Raw genomic sequence first — 16,138 nt, 5'->3', positions numbered from 1 at the left:
ATGACTCCCTGGCCAATCGGGTCACAGGAACTCCTTCCTGATTGGCCAGGAGGAGAATCAGGAAGACAATAGCGAATATGAATTGACTGTTGTCACACAAGTGGAAGACAATAGCGAATATTAATTGACTATTGTCACACAAGTGGGTGGGCTGCACTGTACCCCTAGCCCACCCTTTTTTTAAGCCAATTAGAGCCTCATGCTCTAATCATGTGCTTAAAAAAAAAAACATTGACATTTTTGCGTCCGGCGCCCTGCATATAGATTAGGAGGCCGGACGCATAGATGGGGGGCAGCCCCTGTGCGCCCTGAATGAGGGGCTGCCACTGGCAGGCGGACTCTACCATGTGAATTGGGCCTAGGGAAAGGAAGAAACGATGCTGTCTATGCTCTCCTGTCCTGGTGACAACCGCTCCTCTGAATTTCATGCCCCGGTGTCACAGGGACAGGAATTGAGGGGAAATCTTCCCAGTGGTGTCCTGTCTGGCAGCAAAGGAGACCTGATTATTTTTTATTTTTTTTGCTGCATATAAGTAAGGCTTACAGGTCTCTTTCCTCTCGCATCCTGTGACTGAGCAGTGAAAGGAGAAGCAGCAAACTGACAGTCTAACCTTTCTGTTACTCTGTTTTCACCTTCTATCAGTATGCTCCTTGCATGACAGCTCAGCTGATTGGCTCTTTGTGCTGCTTCTCTCTCCCCAAGTCTGAGCTCTGCTGTGAATCAGCATCAAGGAAATGCATTTAAGAATGAATTAATAAATACAGATCTGCATTATTTTGTGTCTTAATAAATGCCTAAAACTCAACTTAATTTTTTTTTTTTCCTATGACTGGTTCTCTATAGGGACCAGAAACACAGATTCCAGTCCTTTTCCTTTTTTTTGTATGTATCTTATTCCTCGGGTCTTGACACAGGAACACATTTAGAAAACAGACTTCACGCTGTATAAAATCTTTTTTTTTTTTTTTCCCTCTGCTCTGTCTCCTTTAGCAGGAAGAAGTACAACTCTGTTTGGCACGGCAAATTCTTTCATACACTGCCAGGTCTGATGTCTGGCAATAGAGCGCTGCAAAGCTTACATACATTACAAGTAATAAAAGGTCTAATAGAGAGAACTAATTTGTTCTGACCGCATTAGTCATCTTTATTTTGATATCACCTTGCAGCTGCTTAGTCACAGCGCTGTAAAATCTCGAGCTTTTTTTATTTATTTTTTTGTCCTCTCTGTTAACTTCGAAGGAAAATTTTGATTACCATAAGAGGAAAGACAGTCCATGCCAAAAGAAAAAAAAAATGTTCTCTGAACAGCAGAAAAATCACATTGCAGGAGATGTTTATGGCAGTCCTGTCCTATTATGTAAAATGCTGGAAAAAAAAAAAAAAATAGCAACAGGAATGAAAACAGTTTTAGCGGGCTAAGGAATGGCAGGCTGGCAGTTGTGGTATTTGCAAAAAAGGCTGAAATATACCAATGAACTGTTCTTAAAGGGGTTGTAAAAGTTTGTTTTTTATTTTCTAAATAGGTTCCTTTAAGCTAGTGCATTGTTGGGTCACTTAAAGCGGGAGTTCACCCGAATTTTTTTTTTTTTAACATTAGATTGATGCTCATTTTGTCAAGGGGAATCGGGTAGTTTTTTTAAAAACTAAGCCGTACTTACCGTTTTAGAGAGCGATCTTCTCCACCGCTTCCGGGTATGGTCTTCGGGAGCCGGCGTTCCTATTTGATTGACAGGCTTCCGACGGTCGCATACATCGCGTCACGAGTAGCCGAAAGAAGCCGAACGTCGGTGCGGCTCTATACAAAAGCCTGCGCACCGACGTTCGGCTACTTTCGGAAAATCGTGACGCGATAGATGCGACCGTCGGAAGCCTGTCGGAAGACTGTCAATCAAATAGGAACGCCCAGTCCCGCAGCCCATACCCGGAAGCGGTGGAGAAGCTCTATCTCTAAAACGGTAAGTACTGCTTCGATTTTAAAAAAAAAACACCCGATTCCCCTAGACAAAATGAGCATCAATCTAATGTTAAAAATTAACATTTCCGGGTGAACCTCCACTTTAACTTTTCCTTTGATTTCCCTTCTAAATGTTTTTTTTATTTGTCTGAATTTCTCACTTCCTGTTTCTCCTCAGTAAGCTTGCCCCCATCATCCGAGCCGTTCAGGCTGGGGGTTAGTCAGCGTCCTTGCCCCCTCCCTTGGAACTAGATCCCTGCGGGGAGACGCTGTGAACGTTCACAGAATCTCCCCGCAGGCATGTATTCCCAAGGGAGGGGGTGAGGACGGGGTGAGGACGCTGACTAACCCCCAGCCTGAATGGCTTGGATGATGGGGGCAAGCTTACTGGGGAGAAACAGGAAGTGAGAAATTCAGACAAAGAAAAAAAACATTTAGAAGGGAAATGGAAGGAAAAGGTAAGTGAACCAACAATGCACTAGCTTAAAGTAACCTATTTAGAAAATAAACAAACCTTTACAACCCCTTTAAAGCGGACCCTTACTCATGCAAAAGACTTTTCATCCCTATATTTCATTATAAAAAGCCAATTTTTTATTTTATTTTGTTACACTTCACCACACCCTCGCCTTTGGAAGAATTACACCTCTCTCCCCCCCCCCCCCCAAAGCCTCCTGGAATAAACACGTTCTTTATCCCAGGGGGCATCAGCTTCAATAAAGGACTGGAGGCCGTCACCATGGGCTGGCTGCCTGAACCATAAAGAGACAGCCAGCCCCTGATGATGTCACGAAGGAAGATGGCAGCATTGATGCCAGCGAGCAGCAATAGATCAGAAGATCACAGCATGACAATCCTGGATTCAATGGGTGTGTAAGTTTTTTTTTTGAGGATAATGCCCTGTACACACGGTCAGAATTTCCGATGGAAATAGTCCAATGGGAGCTTTTCATCGGATATTCCGACCGTGTGTATGACTTTTCCCGTCCGAAATTCCGACGGACTTAGATAGAGAACATGTTCTCTATTTTTCCGACGGAAAAAATTCCGTTCGTCTGTATGGAATTCCGATGCATTAAAACTACGCATGCTCAGAATCAAGTTGACGCATGCTCGGAAGCATTGAACTTAATTTTTCTCGGCTCGTCGTAGTGCTGTACGTCACCGCGTTCTTGACGGTCGGAATTTGGTGTGACCGTGTGTATGCAAGACAACTTGAGCAGAATTCCGACGGAAAAAACGGTCGTGTGTAAGAGGGGAACAAAAATAAAAAAATACAGGGGAAATTAAGTACCTCTTTAAAAAGACTGTAGCTAGAAAAAATTTAACCCAGCTAAAAAAGAATAAAACGTACCAGTCCAATGAGCAGCGACTTCACTCTCTTGCAGATCCCCGGCAATCCAAGAAACTTCAGTACAGTATTTGATGTAGTTCCTGTTGTCTCCTCCACTGCAAGCTGTCGTTCTACTTTTTTCCTCTTATTTTTTGGCAATCGAGTCACTTTAAAGCTGAACTCTAAGCAGATATAAAAGACACAAATGATTACAGCTCTGTCTTCATTAATACATTCATCTTTTAAATGCAAGCTATATAAGTAGCTGACACGGTGACTCCATGTTTTTCCACTTTACTTTATTTATTTATTTCGTTTGAAGCACTGGGCATTTTATTCATTTCTTTAGCTTACACTGGACACTTTATGAAATTGCACTTGAAGCACTAAACCCTTTTTTTTCACTTCCTTAGCTTGAAGCACTGTACACTTTGTTTGTTAAATGGCATTTTTTATTAAATTAATTTTCAATGCAAATAATATAGAAACCCTAAAAGCGGGGAGATGCGTGGGACTTTAACGGTGCTTATTTGAAGCACTGTACACTTTAATAATAATAAATTGAATAATAAATAAGAATAAATTGTCTAAAAATATATAAAGTTTATTCATAAATTACAAAGCATTAAAAAAAGGGAAAGAGAATACAACACAATCCACTCCTTATAAGTCACCACATTGCTGTCCTACATGTTTCGCCTAATTAAGGCTTCTTCAGGGATGAGTAGGGACTTTAGATTAATTAAAGAGGAATATAAATAGTTTATAGATAAATGTGTTACATATAAAATTTGAAATAATAATATTCATAAATGTTATCAAACATATATTTCTAATATGATATTAATCATTATTGGTATTAATCTATATCATTTTATAAATATATGTTTGATAAAATCTATGAATATTATTATTTCAAAATGTATATGTAATACATGTATCTATAAACTATTTATATTTCTCTTTAGATTAAAAAACTAACTCGGAACGAAACAAATTGCACATGTCTAATGCTTTCCTACTCAGCTTTAGGCTTTTGTACATACCATAGACAGAAACAATTGAGGACTGTCTGTCATACTTTTTTTATTTGCACTAACATACAATTTTTCAAGACAAGCTTTAGGGGGTATGTTCCCTTTTATCAAGGTCCCAACAGTACTGATGATCAGTACTGCTAGGACTTTGACAAAGAGGATACACCCCAAAATCTTGTCCTGAAAAATTGTATATTAGTGCAAATAAAAAAAGTATGACAGACAGTCCTCAATTGTTTCTCTCAGAAGTGCATTAATATGGCTACAATCACCTCAAGCGACATACACTAGACATAGGAGTAGGTCACAGAAGTTACACTTGAGTCAAAGCCCATTGGGTTTCTGTTTCATTGCAAGACCTAGCCTACCCCAATAAGCAACCTTAACCAATAGCCGATCAGCCACCGTCATTCTACAGCGGCAGGTCGACTCTCCTGCGCAAATCGCTGTAGCTGTACGTCGGCCCATTAAACAGCTATAGCAGGCTCGCATGCTACACGGTGGGGCACCCGATGTGCATGGCCAGCACGCACAATGTCCGCCGGCCACGCGCTATCATGGGAACGAGAGCCAGAACAGGGATGTGTGTGTGTAAACACACACATCCCCATTCTGTCAGGAGAGGAGAGACAGATGTCTGTTCCTACTAGCTAGTAACAATGATCTGGCTTCTCCTCTAGTCAGTCCCATCACCGCCACAGTTGGAAACTCACACGAGGGAACACATTTAACCCCTTGATCGCCCCCTAGTGTTAACCCCTTCCCTGCCAGTCACATTTACACAGTAAGCATTGCATTTTTATAGCACTGATAGCTGTATGAATGTCAATAGTCCCAAAAATGTGTCAAAGGTGTCTGATTTGTCCGCCGCAATGTTTTTTCAAAACCGTCGCTCTTTTTTTTTTGTTAATCTTCCTTTTTAATTATTTTCCTTTAGTGACCCTTTAATTGTTGGCGCTGTGCCATGAAACGCAGCCACTGTGCCATTAATTGTCACCACTGTGCCATCAAACACAGCCACTGTGCCATCATTTGTCGCCACTGTGCCATCAAACACAGCCACTGTGCCATTAATTGTCGCCACTGTGCCAATAATTGTCGCCACTGTGCCCATCAATTGCCGCCAGTTTGCCCCTTAAAATGCCGCCAGATTTCCCCCCTGCCCGGCACTTACCTTTCTCGGGTCAGCCACCCTCCCTCCGCGATCCCTCGATGTCTTCTCCCGCCCTCGATCTTGCTTCAGCCAATCAGGTGACCAGTAACCAGACCTGGTGAACCTGATTGGCTGACACGCGTGTCAGTGTTAACCAGGGTACGCACACCCTGTGCGCCCTCTGGTTAACCATTTAGAAGCAGATTACAGCCCACAGGCTGTAATCGGGAAGCCTATTAAAGCCTCTGGCTCTAATAGACACTTCCAAAACACACTCACCGCTGTTATTCAGATGGTCGGCGCTCAACAGGGGGCCAGGCACCTGAATAGTGGGCGGCAGCAGCGACAATACATAGATTCATGCAATGCATGAATCTTTGTATTGTTGAGTGAGTGGGTGCAGGAGAGAGGGGGCGTCGCTCCTGCGCCCACTATGGACACACCGCCACTGGCCTAGGCCCAGGAAATACACTGTTGAAGCTGTTTTTAGCATAAATTTAGGACAAATTTTTCAGGGTACATTTACAAGGGAGACACTATCATGTAGTCAGGTACTAGTGTGCTTATAATCTACTGCATTACCCAGGGCTCAAGTCCTGCGGGAACGCATGGGAACGGAGTTCCTGCACTTTTTTTACAGCAGGAATGCAGTTCCCTTTGCAGGACTAGAGCAGCCGAGCCGCCCGAGCCAATCCTTCACTAAGCGGCGATGCCCAGCTCGAGTCACTGTCAGGGGCAGGCGAACCTTAGTAATCCTTTATGTTACTGGCCGCTTCCTATATATGGATTCATCGGGTAGTGTGCGGGTATTCCGTCACTTCCTCGATGCCGCAATGTCTCCTGGGAGCTTTTGTCATTGTTCCCAGGAGACATTGCGGAGGTCTGCCGCGAGTTATCGCAGGATTTAGAAAGAACTTGCGGTTTAGTAATTATGCATATGAGCGTATAATTTTTTTTTTTTTGGTGGGGGAGTGGATCTTGGGTGGGAGTTCCCACACTTTTTTCCCCAGAACTTGACCCCTGGCATTACCCCTCAACAAACTTTTTTTCCCATGATCCTGTAGTGACTAGGAGCAAACAATATGGTTTCAGCTACAGTTTTCATCATAGGCATTTATCAAATCTTTTACGTTTTTCTTACCTGACTCTCAAAAAAATTAGGGCAGACAAATTTAAGAGAAAAATAAACCAGCCCCCCCACCGCTCAACTCAACATCTTCATAAAAACAAGAAAATTGGCAATCATTTGTGACAGCCAGTGACAATGCGGCGAGGCAGAAAATAACCACAATAGCTTGATTGCGTAGACATATAGAACAAGGATAGAAAAATCGATACAATACAAACTTTGATATATGCTGAAAAATAATACCGCTCATTATCTTGAACAAGAATGCAACGGACATTATTTACTTAGGGCTATTATTGTCTGAGCGCCAACCTATTCCAAAGCGCTGTACAATTACTGTAACTAGTGAATGAAGGGAGGAAGTATGCTAATTACCCACGTTGTACCAAAATGTTCTTTGTTTTATTTTTGTGTGCTTATATAAGAATCACTTTTGTTCTAAGAAAACAAAAGTCTTTTTGATATATTTTTATACAGTCAGGTCCATAAATATTGGGACATCGATTCTAATCTTTTTGGCTCTATACACCACCACAATGGATTTGAAATGAAACAAACAAGATGGGCTGCAGACTTTCAGCTTTAATTTGAGAGTATTTACAAATCAGGTGAACAGTGTAGGAATTACTACAGTTTGTATATGTGCCTCTCACTTTTTAAGGGACCAAAAGTAATGGGACAGATTAACAATCTTAAATCAAACTTTCACTTTTTAATACTTGGTTGCAAATCCTTTGCAATCAATTACAGCCTAAAGTCTGGAACGCATAGACATTACCAGACGCTGGGTTTCATCCCTGGTGATGCTCTGCCAGACCTCTACTGCAACTGTCTTCAGTTCCTGCTTGTTCTTGGGGCATTTTCCCTTCAGTTTTGTCTTCAGCAAGTGAAATGCGTGGTCAATCGGATTCAGGTCAGGTGATTGACTTGGCCATTGCATAACATTCCACTTCTTTCCCTTAAAAAACTCTTTGGTTGCTTTTGCAGTTTGCTTCGGGTCATTGTCCATCTGCACTGTGAAGCGCCGTCCAATGAGTTCTGAAGCATTTGGCTGAATATGAGCAGATAATAATATTGCCCGAAACACTTCAGAATTCATCCTGCTGTTTTGTCAGCAGTCACATCATCAATAAATACAAGAGAACCAGATCCATTGGCAGCCATACATGCCCACGCCATGACACTACCACCACCATGCTTCACTGATGAGGTGGTATGCTTTGGATCATGAGCAGTTCCTTTCCTTCTCCATACTCTTCCCATCACGCTGGTACAAGTTGATCTTGCTCTCATCTGTCCATAGGATGTTGTTCCAGAACTGTGAAGGCTTTTTTAGCTGTTGTTTGGCAAACTCTAATCTGGCCTTCCTGTTTTTGAGGCTCTCCAATGGTTTACATCTTGTGGTGAACCCTCTGCATTCACTCTGGTGAAGTCTTCTCTTGGTTGTTGACTTTGACAAATATACACCTACCTCCTGGAGAGTGTTCTTGATCTGGCCAACTGTTGTGAAGGGTGTATTTTTCACCAGGGAAAGAATTCTTCAGTCATCCACCGCTGTTGTTTTCCAAGGTCTTCTGGGTCTTTTATTGTAGCTGAGCTCATCTGTGCATTCTTTCTTTTTAAGGATGTTCCAAACAGTTGATTTGGCCACACCTAATGTTTTTGCTATCTCTCTGATGGGTTTGTTTTGTATTTTCAGCCTAAATATGGCTTGCTTCACTGATAGTGACAGCTTTTTGGATCTCATATTGAGAGTTGACAGCAACAGATTCCAAATGCAAATAGCACACTTGAAATTAACTCTGGACCTTTTTTCTGCTCCTTGTAAATGGGATAATGAGGGAATAACACATACCTGGCCATGGAACAGCTGAGCAGCCAATTGTCCCATTACTTTTGGTCCCTTAAAAAGTGGGAGGCACATATACAAACTGTTGTAATGCCTACACCGTTCACCTGATTTGGATGTAAATACCCTCAAATTAAAGCTGAAAGTCTGCAGTTAAAGCACATCTTGTTCGTTTCATTTCAAATCCATTGTGGTGGTGTATAGAGCCAAAAAGATTAGAATTGTGTCGATGTCCCAATATTTATGGACCTGACTGTATATTCATATGCAAGTGGCTTGCTTAATGCTTAGCTTCGACCAAAATGCAAACTTTTTAGTTTTGGAAAGAATAGGAAATAGAAAAGTGGTTTTCAGCGGGACTGGAGGGTACAGGTAGGGTTAACACATTGCCATAAGTTTTAATGCTGAACTCCAAGAACAAAACATTCATTTAATTATATTCCACAATCATACTGAGAATGAGGGACACCTACCAGCAAACATATGTAGGCATGGACACGCCCCCTGCCACACCCCTTAAAGGAGAATTAACACCCCAAAAAAGGTTAAATAAATCCACAAGGGCTTTTTTTATCACTACTATTCCTTTATATTGGCTTTTAAAATGTACAAATGCAGCAATTTAGAATTTGAAAGATAAAAAGTGCATTTTATATACAACTATATAGATCAGACCAAAATGAGGGACAAACAAGAGGGACATTGCTCCAAATCAGGGACAGTCCCTCAAAATCAGGGACAGTTGGGAGCTATGCACAATAGCAACAATTATTATAAATCCACTTTGTGTGCACCAAATGTCTTTGCAAACCCAGAAATCACCATATAAAAGTAGCAGTGGCCTTATAACTATGTTGTACATAGCCTGCACAGAGAGCAGAGCCATAGGAGGGGCCAAACGGCTCCACCCACTACAATCTGCCTGTAGAAAACTACAGGAGGGGCCGAGACAGGACCAATCTCCCTGCACAAGGAGAGAGAGCAGCAGTGAGCGATCTTTATTACAGAAAGCTCCCGCACAATGCCAAAGTTTCACACTTGGTGACTTTACATGTCTGAAAGAAATAAACAAAGCACACCAAGATTACAAAATTAATTTACATGGCATTTTTAATTAGGCACTATGGGCCAGATTCACAAAGGAGATACGACGGAGTATCTCAGATACTCCGTCGTATCTCTCAGAGTATCTATGCGACTGATTCTACGATACGTTGCGCCGCCGCAGTTCTACGTGAATCTGTCCCATAGAACCTAACAATTGCTACCAGCAGGAGCTAGTAATATTTTATAGATGAACTTCAGGCTGGAAAAATAGTAACACTAGCAGTGGGGCCCCCTCTGTGCTGAAAGGGTAGATGTTTTTTTTGTATAGGGGTTGATAAATAAGGTACATTACTCACCAAATGCTTCATTCCTTGCCATATGGTGCTATCCTTTGTTTACAGTTACGTTTGGCAGCACTAATAGTGGAAGGGGCACCTAGAAAAGTTTATGTTTTTTTGAACAAATGTTTGGTGGGATGACATTTTGCTAAAAGGTCTAAAAAACAAACATGCCCATTGGCAGACAAAGTTTCCAGCTGCCCCCATTTCAACTGTAACACCAGTTTTTGAGACTAAAACATTGTTTGGTAAAATGGGCCTGGTTTGCGCAAATATGGTTGAAAGGGGGAGGAATGTGAGTAGATGGGGAAGTAGGACTGACATATCCTTTCTATTGACTGACCTCATGCCATTTGTTTTCTAGGATGATGGAGTATTCTCTTGATGGACATAACGTCAGCCTTTCCGCCATCCGCACTGTACGAGTTTTAAGGCCGCTAAGAGCCATTAATAGAGTCCCAAGTGAGTATTGTTCATGTTACATACCAGACTTCAGCAACTGTGGGGAATTAACAGGACAAAACAAAGATTACTAAGAGACAGTTTACCTTGCTGCAGTATGCTTGCTCCTAAATTGTATATGTTTCCATAGGTGTTGGTTGCAGAGTCACATTCAGGACCTCCATTGTTTTAGCTAGGGTCAAAGTGTACCGGTATTTGTCAGGCTATGGACATTCAATCATTCACATATTCATAAGCCTGAGCTTTAAAACAAGCCTTTACTGACCTCTGTAGCTTCAGGCACTGTGGATGAGTTCATCCTCAAAATGTACAGCAAAAGCAGTGACATCATCCACATCCACGTCTTCTCCCAGCAGCTCAGCTCCCCCCTGCAAGCAGTACTTTTGGAACTCAGCTCACTCTGATACCCCCCCCCCCCCTAATGTAAACCCATAACAGGTGTTCTGGAGGTGAGAACAGGACAAGCTGAGCTACTGAGTCACTTATCAACATAGGGAGCTTGATGAGATAAGCTGCTGAATCACTGCTGAGAAAGGGGGGCAGATTAAGTTGACTTGCTGAGAGAATGACTTGAAGGACTTTAGTGCTTCTGCTGTGAACTTTGAGGATGAATTGCTCCACAATGCCAGTGCTCAGCTACAGAGGACAGTGAGAACTGGTTTTAAGGGTCATTTACTTCTTGTTAAGTTTATGAAAAAACTATCCATAGCCTGGCCCTAAGTTTACTTTAACCCCACTATTGGGCCTGGAGGATCTGACATGGACCAGATGGTGCAGGCAACATGCCAAACAGCACAACTTAGCACAGAGAAAATGTTTCTCTTAGTGGTGATACATACTTAGTTTTTTAGCTAATTGTACTCTTTCACCCTCATAGTTTGGGGTGCCCAGTGGACATAAGAATTGAGCTTATTTAGTTTATATGTAAACACGATCTCACTTGGTCCCCCTGGTTTATTAAAACTTTGCAAAGTAAGGCACTGTTCAGTACTGATAACTCGACCCAAGATGGGTTTTCCTATCTATTGTGTAATTTCAATTGTGCTTCCTTTATTTAGTTCTGCAACAGCAAACACTGTAAGTGTTTGGCCAGCCTAATACCAGATAAATCTAGTGCTTAGCGAGTACAGCAGCAAATGTTAACAAAGGACGCATTCACAAGCCTGCAATTTTAATATATACAAACTTTGAAAATGGATCTAAAGTCAGAAGCTAAAAATAGTGCCCATATGCTTACCTATGACCTAGGGTTGCCACCTTATCCCTTTACACCCGAACACACATGAATTACATAGGTTCTTGGGCTAATTTAACACAGCTAAGACACTAAGTGAGTTTAATTACCACCTTAATCAGACACAGAACCTGTGTAATTAATATGTTTTCAGGTTTAAAGGGATGAGGTGGAAACCCTACCATGACCCAGAGTAGGCCCATTAAGTATACATGGTCCTTCATTCCCCGATACTTCTGATAATTCTGTGAAACCAAAAATGTAAAAAACATAATCAATGCCTCTGTCTTAGCAGCAAATCAGGACATTGTCCTCTTTCATTATCTGTCTTCTAACCTTGACAGAATGCACAGCGACCTGTGCCTACAATGCTGTCAGGAGACATAAGTCTTCATCAAGCCTTAAAGTGAACCTTCTGAAGGTTTAACCTTCACACTCTATATCAAGTTCCCCCCTCTCCTCTCCTCCGCTACACAAATCAGCCAGTTTTTTTATATTTTTTATTTTAACATACTTTTTTTGGGCAAACTACGTGGTCCTGCCCCTCAATGCATGTCATTCATCTAGGCATCACTCACTAGGCCTCCTGGGATATTCACATCACATATCCCAGGGGGCCTTTATGTCTTTTATTGAGTAAGTAGGGAAAGGTGGGCCTAGAGGCGTTTTATCGAGAGGACCCGGAAAGGGCAGAAGGATGTTAGTGGAAAAATGCTGGTTCCGGTGGGCTGGTTGAGTATCTGAACTGTGCCTACAGCACCACCGTATAAGCGGGGGCAGAGAAAAAAAATGGGGGGGGGGTATGTTGAAGGTCCTCTTTAACACAGATCACTTTGTACATTCTGTTCTGATATTATAAATATCAACTGCTTAAGCCCTAAAAAAAGAGACCCCCCCACCCCCGAAATGCGTTTGCTGCAAGTAATGCTGTTTATTAAATGTTTCAAAAAGTTCTTTACGTCAGTTGAACTTTTTTTCCAGGCTCTCCTCCATACGCATACAAGATGGTAGCATCATAGGATCAGAACACGGTCCATCCATACTAGACTTCTGTAGCACTTTCCAAGCTAGGTTGCTAATAGTCTGAGACAAATTAATTTTTTTGGCTCCCTTGTAGCCAGTGGAGCAAAGTACAGTTGCTTTTGACTGGTCTGGGTTCTGCAGGATGCAGGTTCTGCTGCTTTCCCCTGAATTCTGGTAGGTTCCAGAATTTAGTGGTTGCAGATGGCACACCCTCACTTACATATTCATACAGCCTCAATCAATCTCTCACAGGAAGAATGGACAGTAGGGGGCTGGGGTGTGTATAAATAGGCTGGAGCCTGGGACAGCCTGGTCCTTGTCCTGTGGAAAGAGACCCAGCCTGAGGGCTGCAGCCTTTTGGGCGCCTAGCTGTAATTTATAGAAGGCCATCTGGGTCCCAGCTCCTGCTAGAGCTAGGGGACCCACGTCCAGAATCCCTGAAAGCAACTGAAGGAAGGCCACAGAGGATATACCCGGAAGACACTCAGTACAGAAACTGGCTGGTACTGCAGGAAAGCATTGAAGTACCCAGGGCACAGTGAGTACAAGCCTCAAAAAGATCCTAGAGATTGTCTTTGCCAACCTTTGGGAAAGTTCAAGTTTGCCCCCGGGCCCCTCAGGCTTTACTTTTGCAATGGAGTCCCCTGAGCTGTGGTTCACTAGTCACTAACTTCAAGAGGGTGGCTGCACCCTGAAGAGACAGTGGTTAGAGAGTGTCCTCCATTACCTTTATTGTACTAGATCTAGAGTATTCCAAGGCTCACCCTGCATCTTACCATCTTAACCAATAAATCTAAAAAAGACACTGCCTGGTTTTTGTGAAGAGAGACTGGGATGCTATTGTGTGCCTGGCTGCTTGCACTTACTAGGGAATAGAACTCGGGACAAATAGGAGTATCCATTAGGGGTTTGTGCGCTACATCATGGGTTTGCTTCTTTGAAGGAAAAATCACTTTACAATAGGTCCATCTGAGCCGAGTTTTACTTTTTTTTTTTTAAATACATTTTTTTATTGAACACCAACAAGGGGAGAGATCCCAACATTACAACCAATATATAAATGTTGTGTAGGTTACAGACACTCCAGCCAGTACACGCTAATACAAGAAACATTGCACATCAGTATATTGCAAGATAAAAATTACCGTCGGTGTTCATTACCGGGATTCAAGTGTGCCCATAAATGTGTAAGTGTCCAAAGGCCACAGGACCCCTCCACTTCCTTTTCACTTTTTCCTGCAAAACTGTATAGTGAGTAGCATATACTGTAGGAAAAGGTACGATAGAAAATAGAATTTAATAGGGAAGAAAAAAAAAAGGGGGGGGGCAATGCATGATTTTTTACTTCTATCGGTAAGCACTATCACACACACACATCAGTCTTCCAACCACGGTAACTAGCTCTCCCTTATTGTCCAGTCAGCAGACTGAGGACAGGTCAGTGACCAAGCTTCTTTGCCTAACTGCAGCAAGAAAAATTGAGGTCACCAACCTGCCTAATCCATCTGGTTGAATACTATGACAAAACCTATGGCAGGTAAAGATTTTGAAGGATTCGTACTTCAGATGTGTATTACAAATTTGTTTGGAGTTTAACTATAACCACATGTGTGGCGTTCCCAGTGTAATTATGAAAGACTTTTAATACAAGTACTTCAAGGCTGAAAATGACGTCCTCATCCTGCAAATGGCTCTCGTATCCGTTATCTATGAAAGGTGAGCAGGAAGGGTTGGCAATTCCCACAGGCTCACCGCAGCCTGGAAAAGCAATCTTTAGCAGTAAAGGAAATAAAGGCACATTTGTGTAAGGTCACAAGAATGTTTAGCAATAAACTGGCTAGTGAAAGCCCCGGGACTGTACGGAGGTCATTCGCTGGCGAGTTAATCAATGTCATTAGTAATATAATTAAGTTCCATGCACAAAGACAATTGTTCCCTGGGTTAATAAAAGTCGGAGTCCAGAAGGTTGGTGGATTTGCAGGCTCCTGAAGGAGGCTCGTGTGTCATATATGGACAACGGCTTGGGCCTGCGTAAGTCATCTGCAGGGGCAGCACTTAATAGTATCCAGATGCTCTGGGTTTTCTGCACTCCTGGCAAAATTTAATATTTAATTATCTTATAGGAAGGAAAAGGTTTAACAACAGGAAATGGTACTACTGTAGATGCAGGGGTTCATGATAGATGTATGAAATAGCCTTGCTCAGAAAAATATAAGAACACCTGTTATAATGCCCTGTACACACGATCGGTTCATCCGATGAAAACGGTCTGATGGATTTTTTCATCAGATATCCGATGAAGCTGACTTTCATCAGTCTTGCCTACACACCATCAGTTAAAAAAACGATTGTGTCCAACGCGGTGACGTAAAACACAACGACGCGCTGAGAAAAATGAAGTTTAATGCTTCCAAGCATGCGTCGACTTGATTCTGAGCATGCATGGATTTTTAACCGATGGACGTGCCCACAGACGATCGTTTTTTTCTATCGGTTTTTTAACCATCAGATAATTTTAAAACAAGTTCCTAGTTTTTTCACCGATGGATAAATAACCGATGGGGCCGACACATGATCTGTTTGTCTGATGAAAATGGTCCATCAGACCGTTTTCATCAGACGAACCGATCGTGTGTACGCGGCATAAGTGTTGACTTGTCCTTAAAGGGAATCTAAGTCTTAATTTATTTACCATTTACATGAATGTGATCAATTTAAAGGGTCATTCCATCTAAAAGTGATATTTAGGATACAAGTAGATCCCGGTGAGCTGAGCTGACCCTTGATTAAAGCCTAACATAGTTATCAACATATAATATTTAAAAACATTGCTTCTGTTAAATGTTGTGGTTTTTTTTGGTTCCCTAAGGCTTGGTTCACACTTATGCAAATTGAATGCGCGTTTCTCCGCATCCAATTTGCATAGCAGGAGAATGTGACTGTCTTTCTATGGAGCTGGTTCACATTTCTCCGCAGTGGGTAGGTGCGGTGTGCAGGAAAAACATGTGCCTTATTTGGTGCGTTTCAGGTTCGATTTCAGCCCACATTTTGGCGCCGGTGTGAACCAAGCCTGAATGTTTGCATGGAATTATACATTGGGGCAGTCGTTTTAGCTCACTACAGATACATACTGTGCTTCATGCATTGCAGTACAACACAGCTGTGCTTCATGCATTGCAGTACAGCACAGCTGTTGTGTGTTACCAATTTTCTGTTTCTTAGTGCAAAGGTTTGGGGTTTAAGTGATTCCCCCATGTTGATTAAATCAAAGTGGTACTAGAGTCTGAGCTTTTTTTAACTTGACTGCATAACTTGATTGATGGCAAGCATTATTAGAGGCCTCAATACATGCAAATTGCCCAGTGTGGCCAAACACTTACATATCTCCCCCATTCTCTGCCGCTTGCCCCCGGACTGGTTTTCATTCATTTCCAGGTAAGGGAAGGATGCTAAGTGGACCACCAGAATTGGGTAGAAGGAAGAAGATGTGGACATCAGGAGGCATCTTAAAAGACAAGTCTTACAATACCATGGGGGGGGGGGGATAACTTTTAGTGTCACTTTACATCAGGGGGTCC

General features: G+C 42.2%; 1 protein-coding gene across 3 annotated transcripts in view; it reads left to right on the top strand.

The window, feature by feature from the left end:
• The window catches only part of CACNA1H (calcium voltage-gated channel subunit alpha1 H), a 282,063-nt gene that overhangs the window by 22,182 nt on the left and 243,743 nt on the right, over window positions 1-16,138 (top strand). For all 3 annotated transcript variants that reach the window (XM_040356436.1, XM_040356434.1, XM_040356435.1), the window contains exon 3: window positions 10,206-10,303. In XM_040356436.1, coding sequence (XP_040212370.1) covers window positions 10,206-10,303 — 98 coding nt within the window. The remainder of the gene's footprint in view (window positions 1-10,205; window positions 10,304-16,138) is intronic.

Source organism: Rana temporaria, chromosome 6, assembly GCF_905171775.1.
Source record: "Rana temporaria chromosome 6, aRanTem1.1, whole genome shotgun sequence".
NCBI classification, from domain to species: domain Eukaryota; kingdom Metazoa; phylum Chordata; class Amphibia; order Anura; family Ranidae; genus Rana; species Rana temporaria.
Note: the sequence above shows the minus strand (reverse complement) of the source record. Positions and strands in the feature narration are given on the sequence as shown.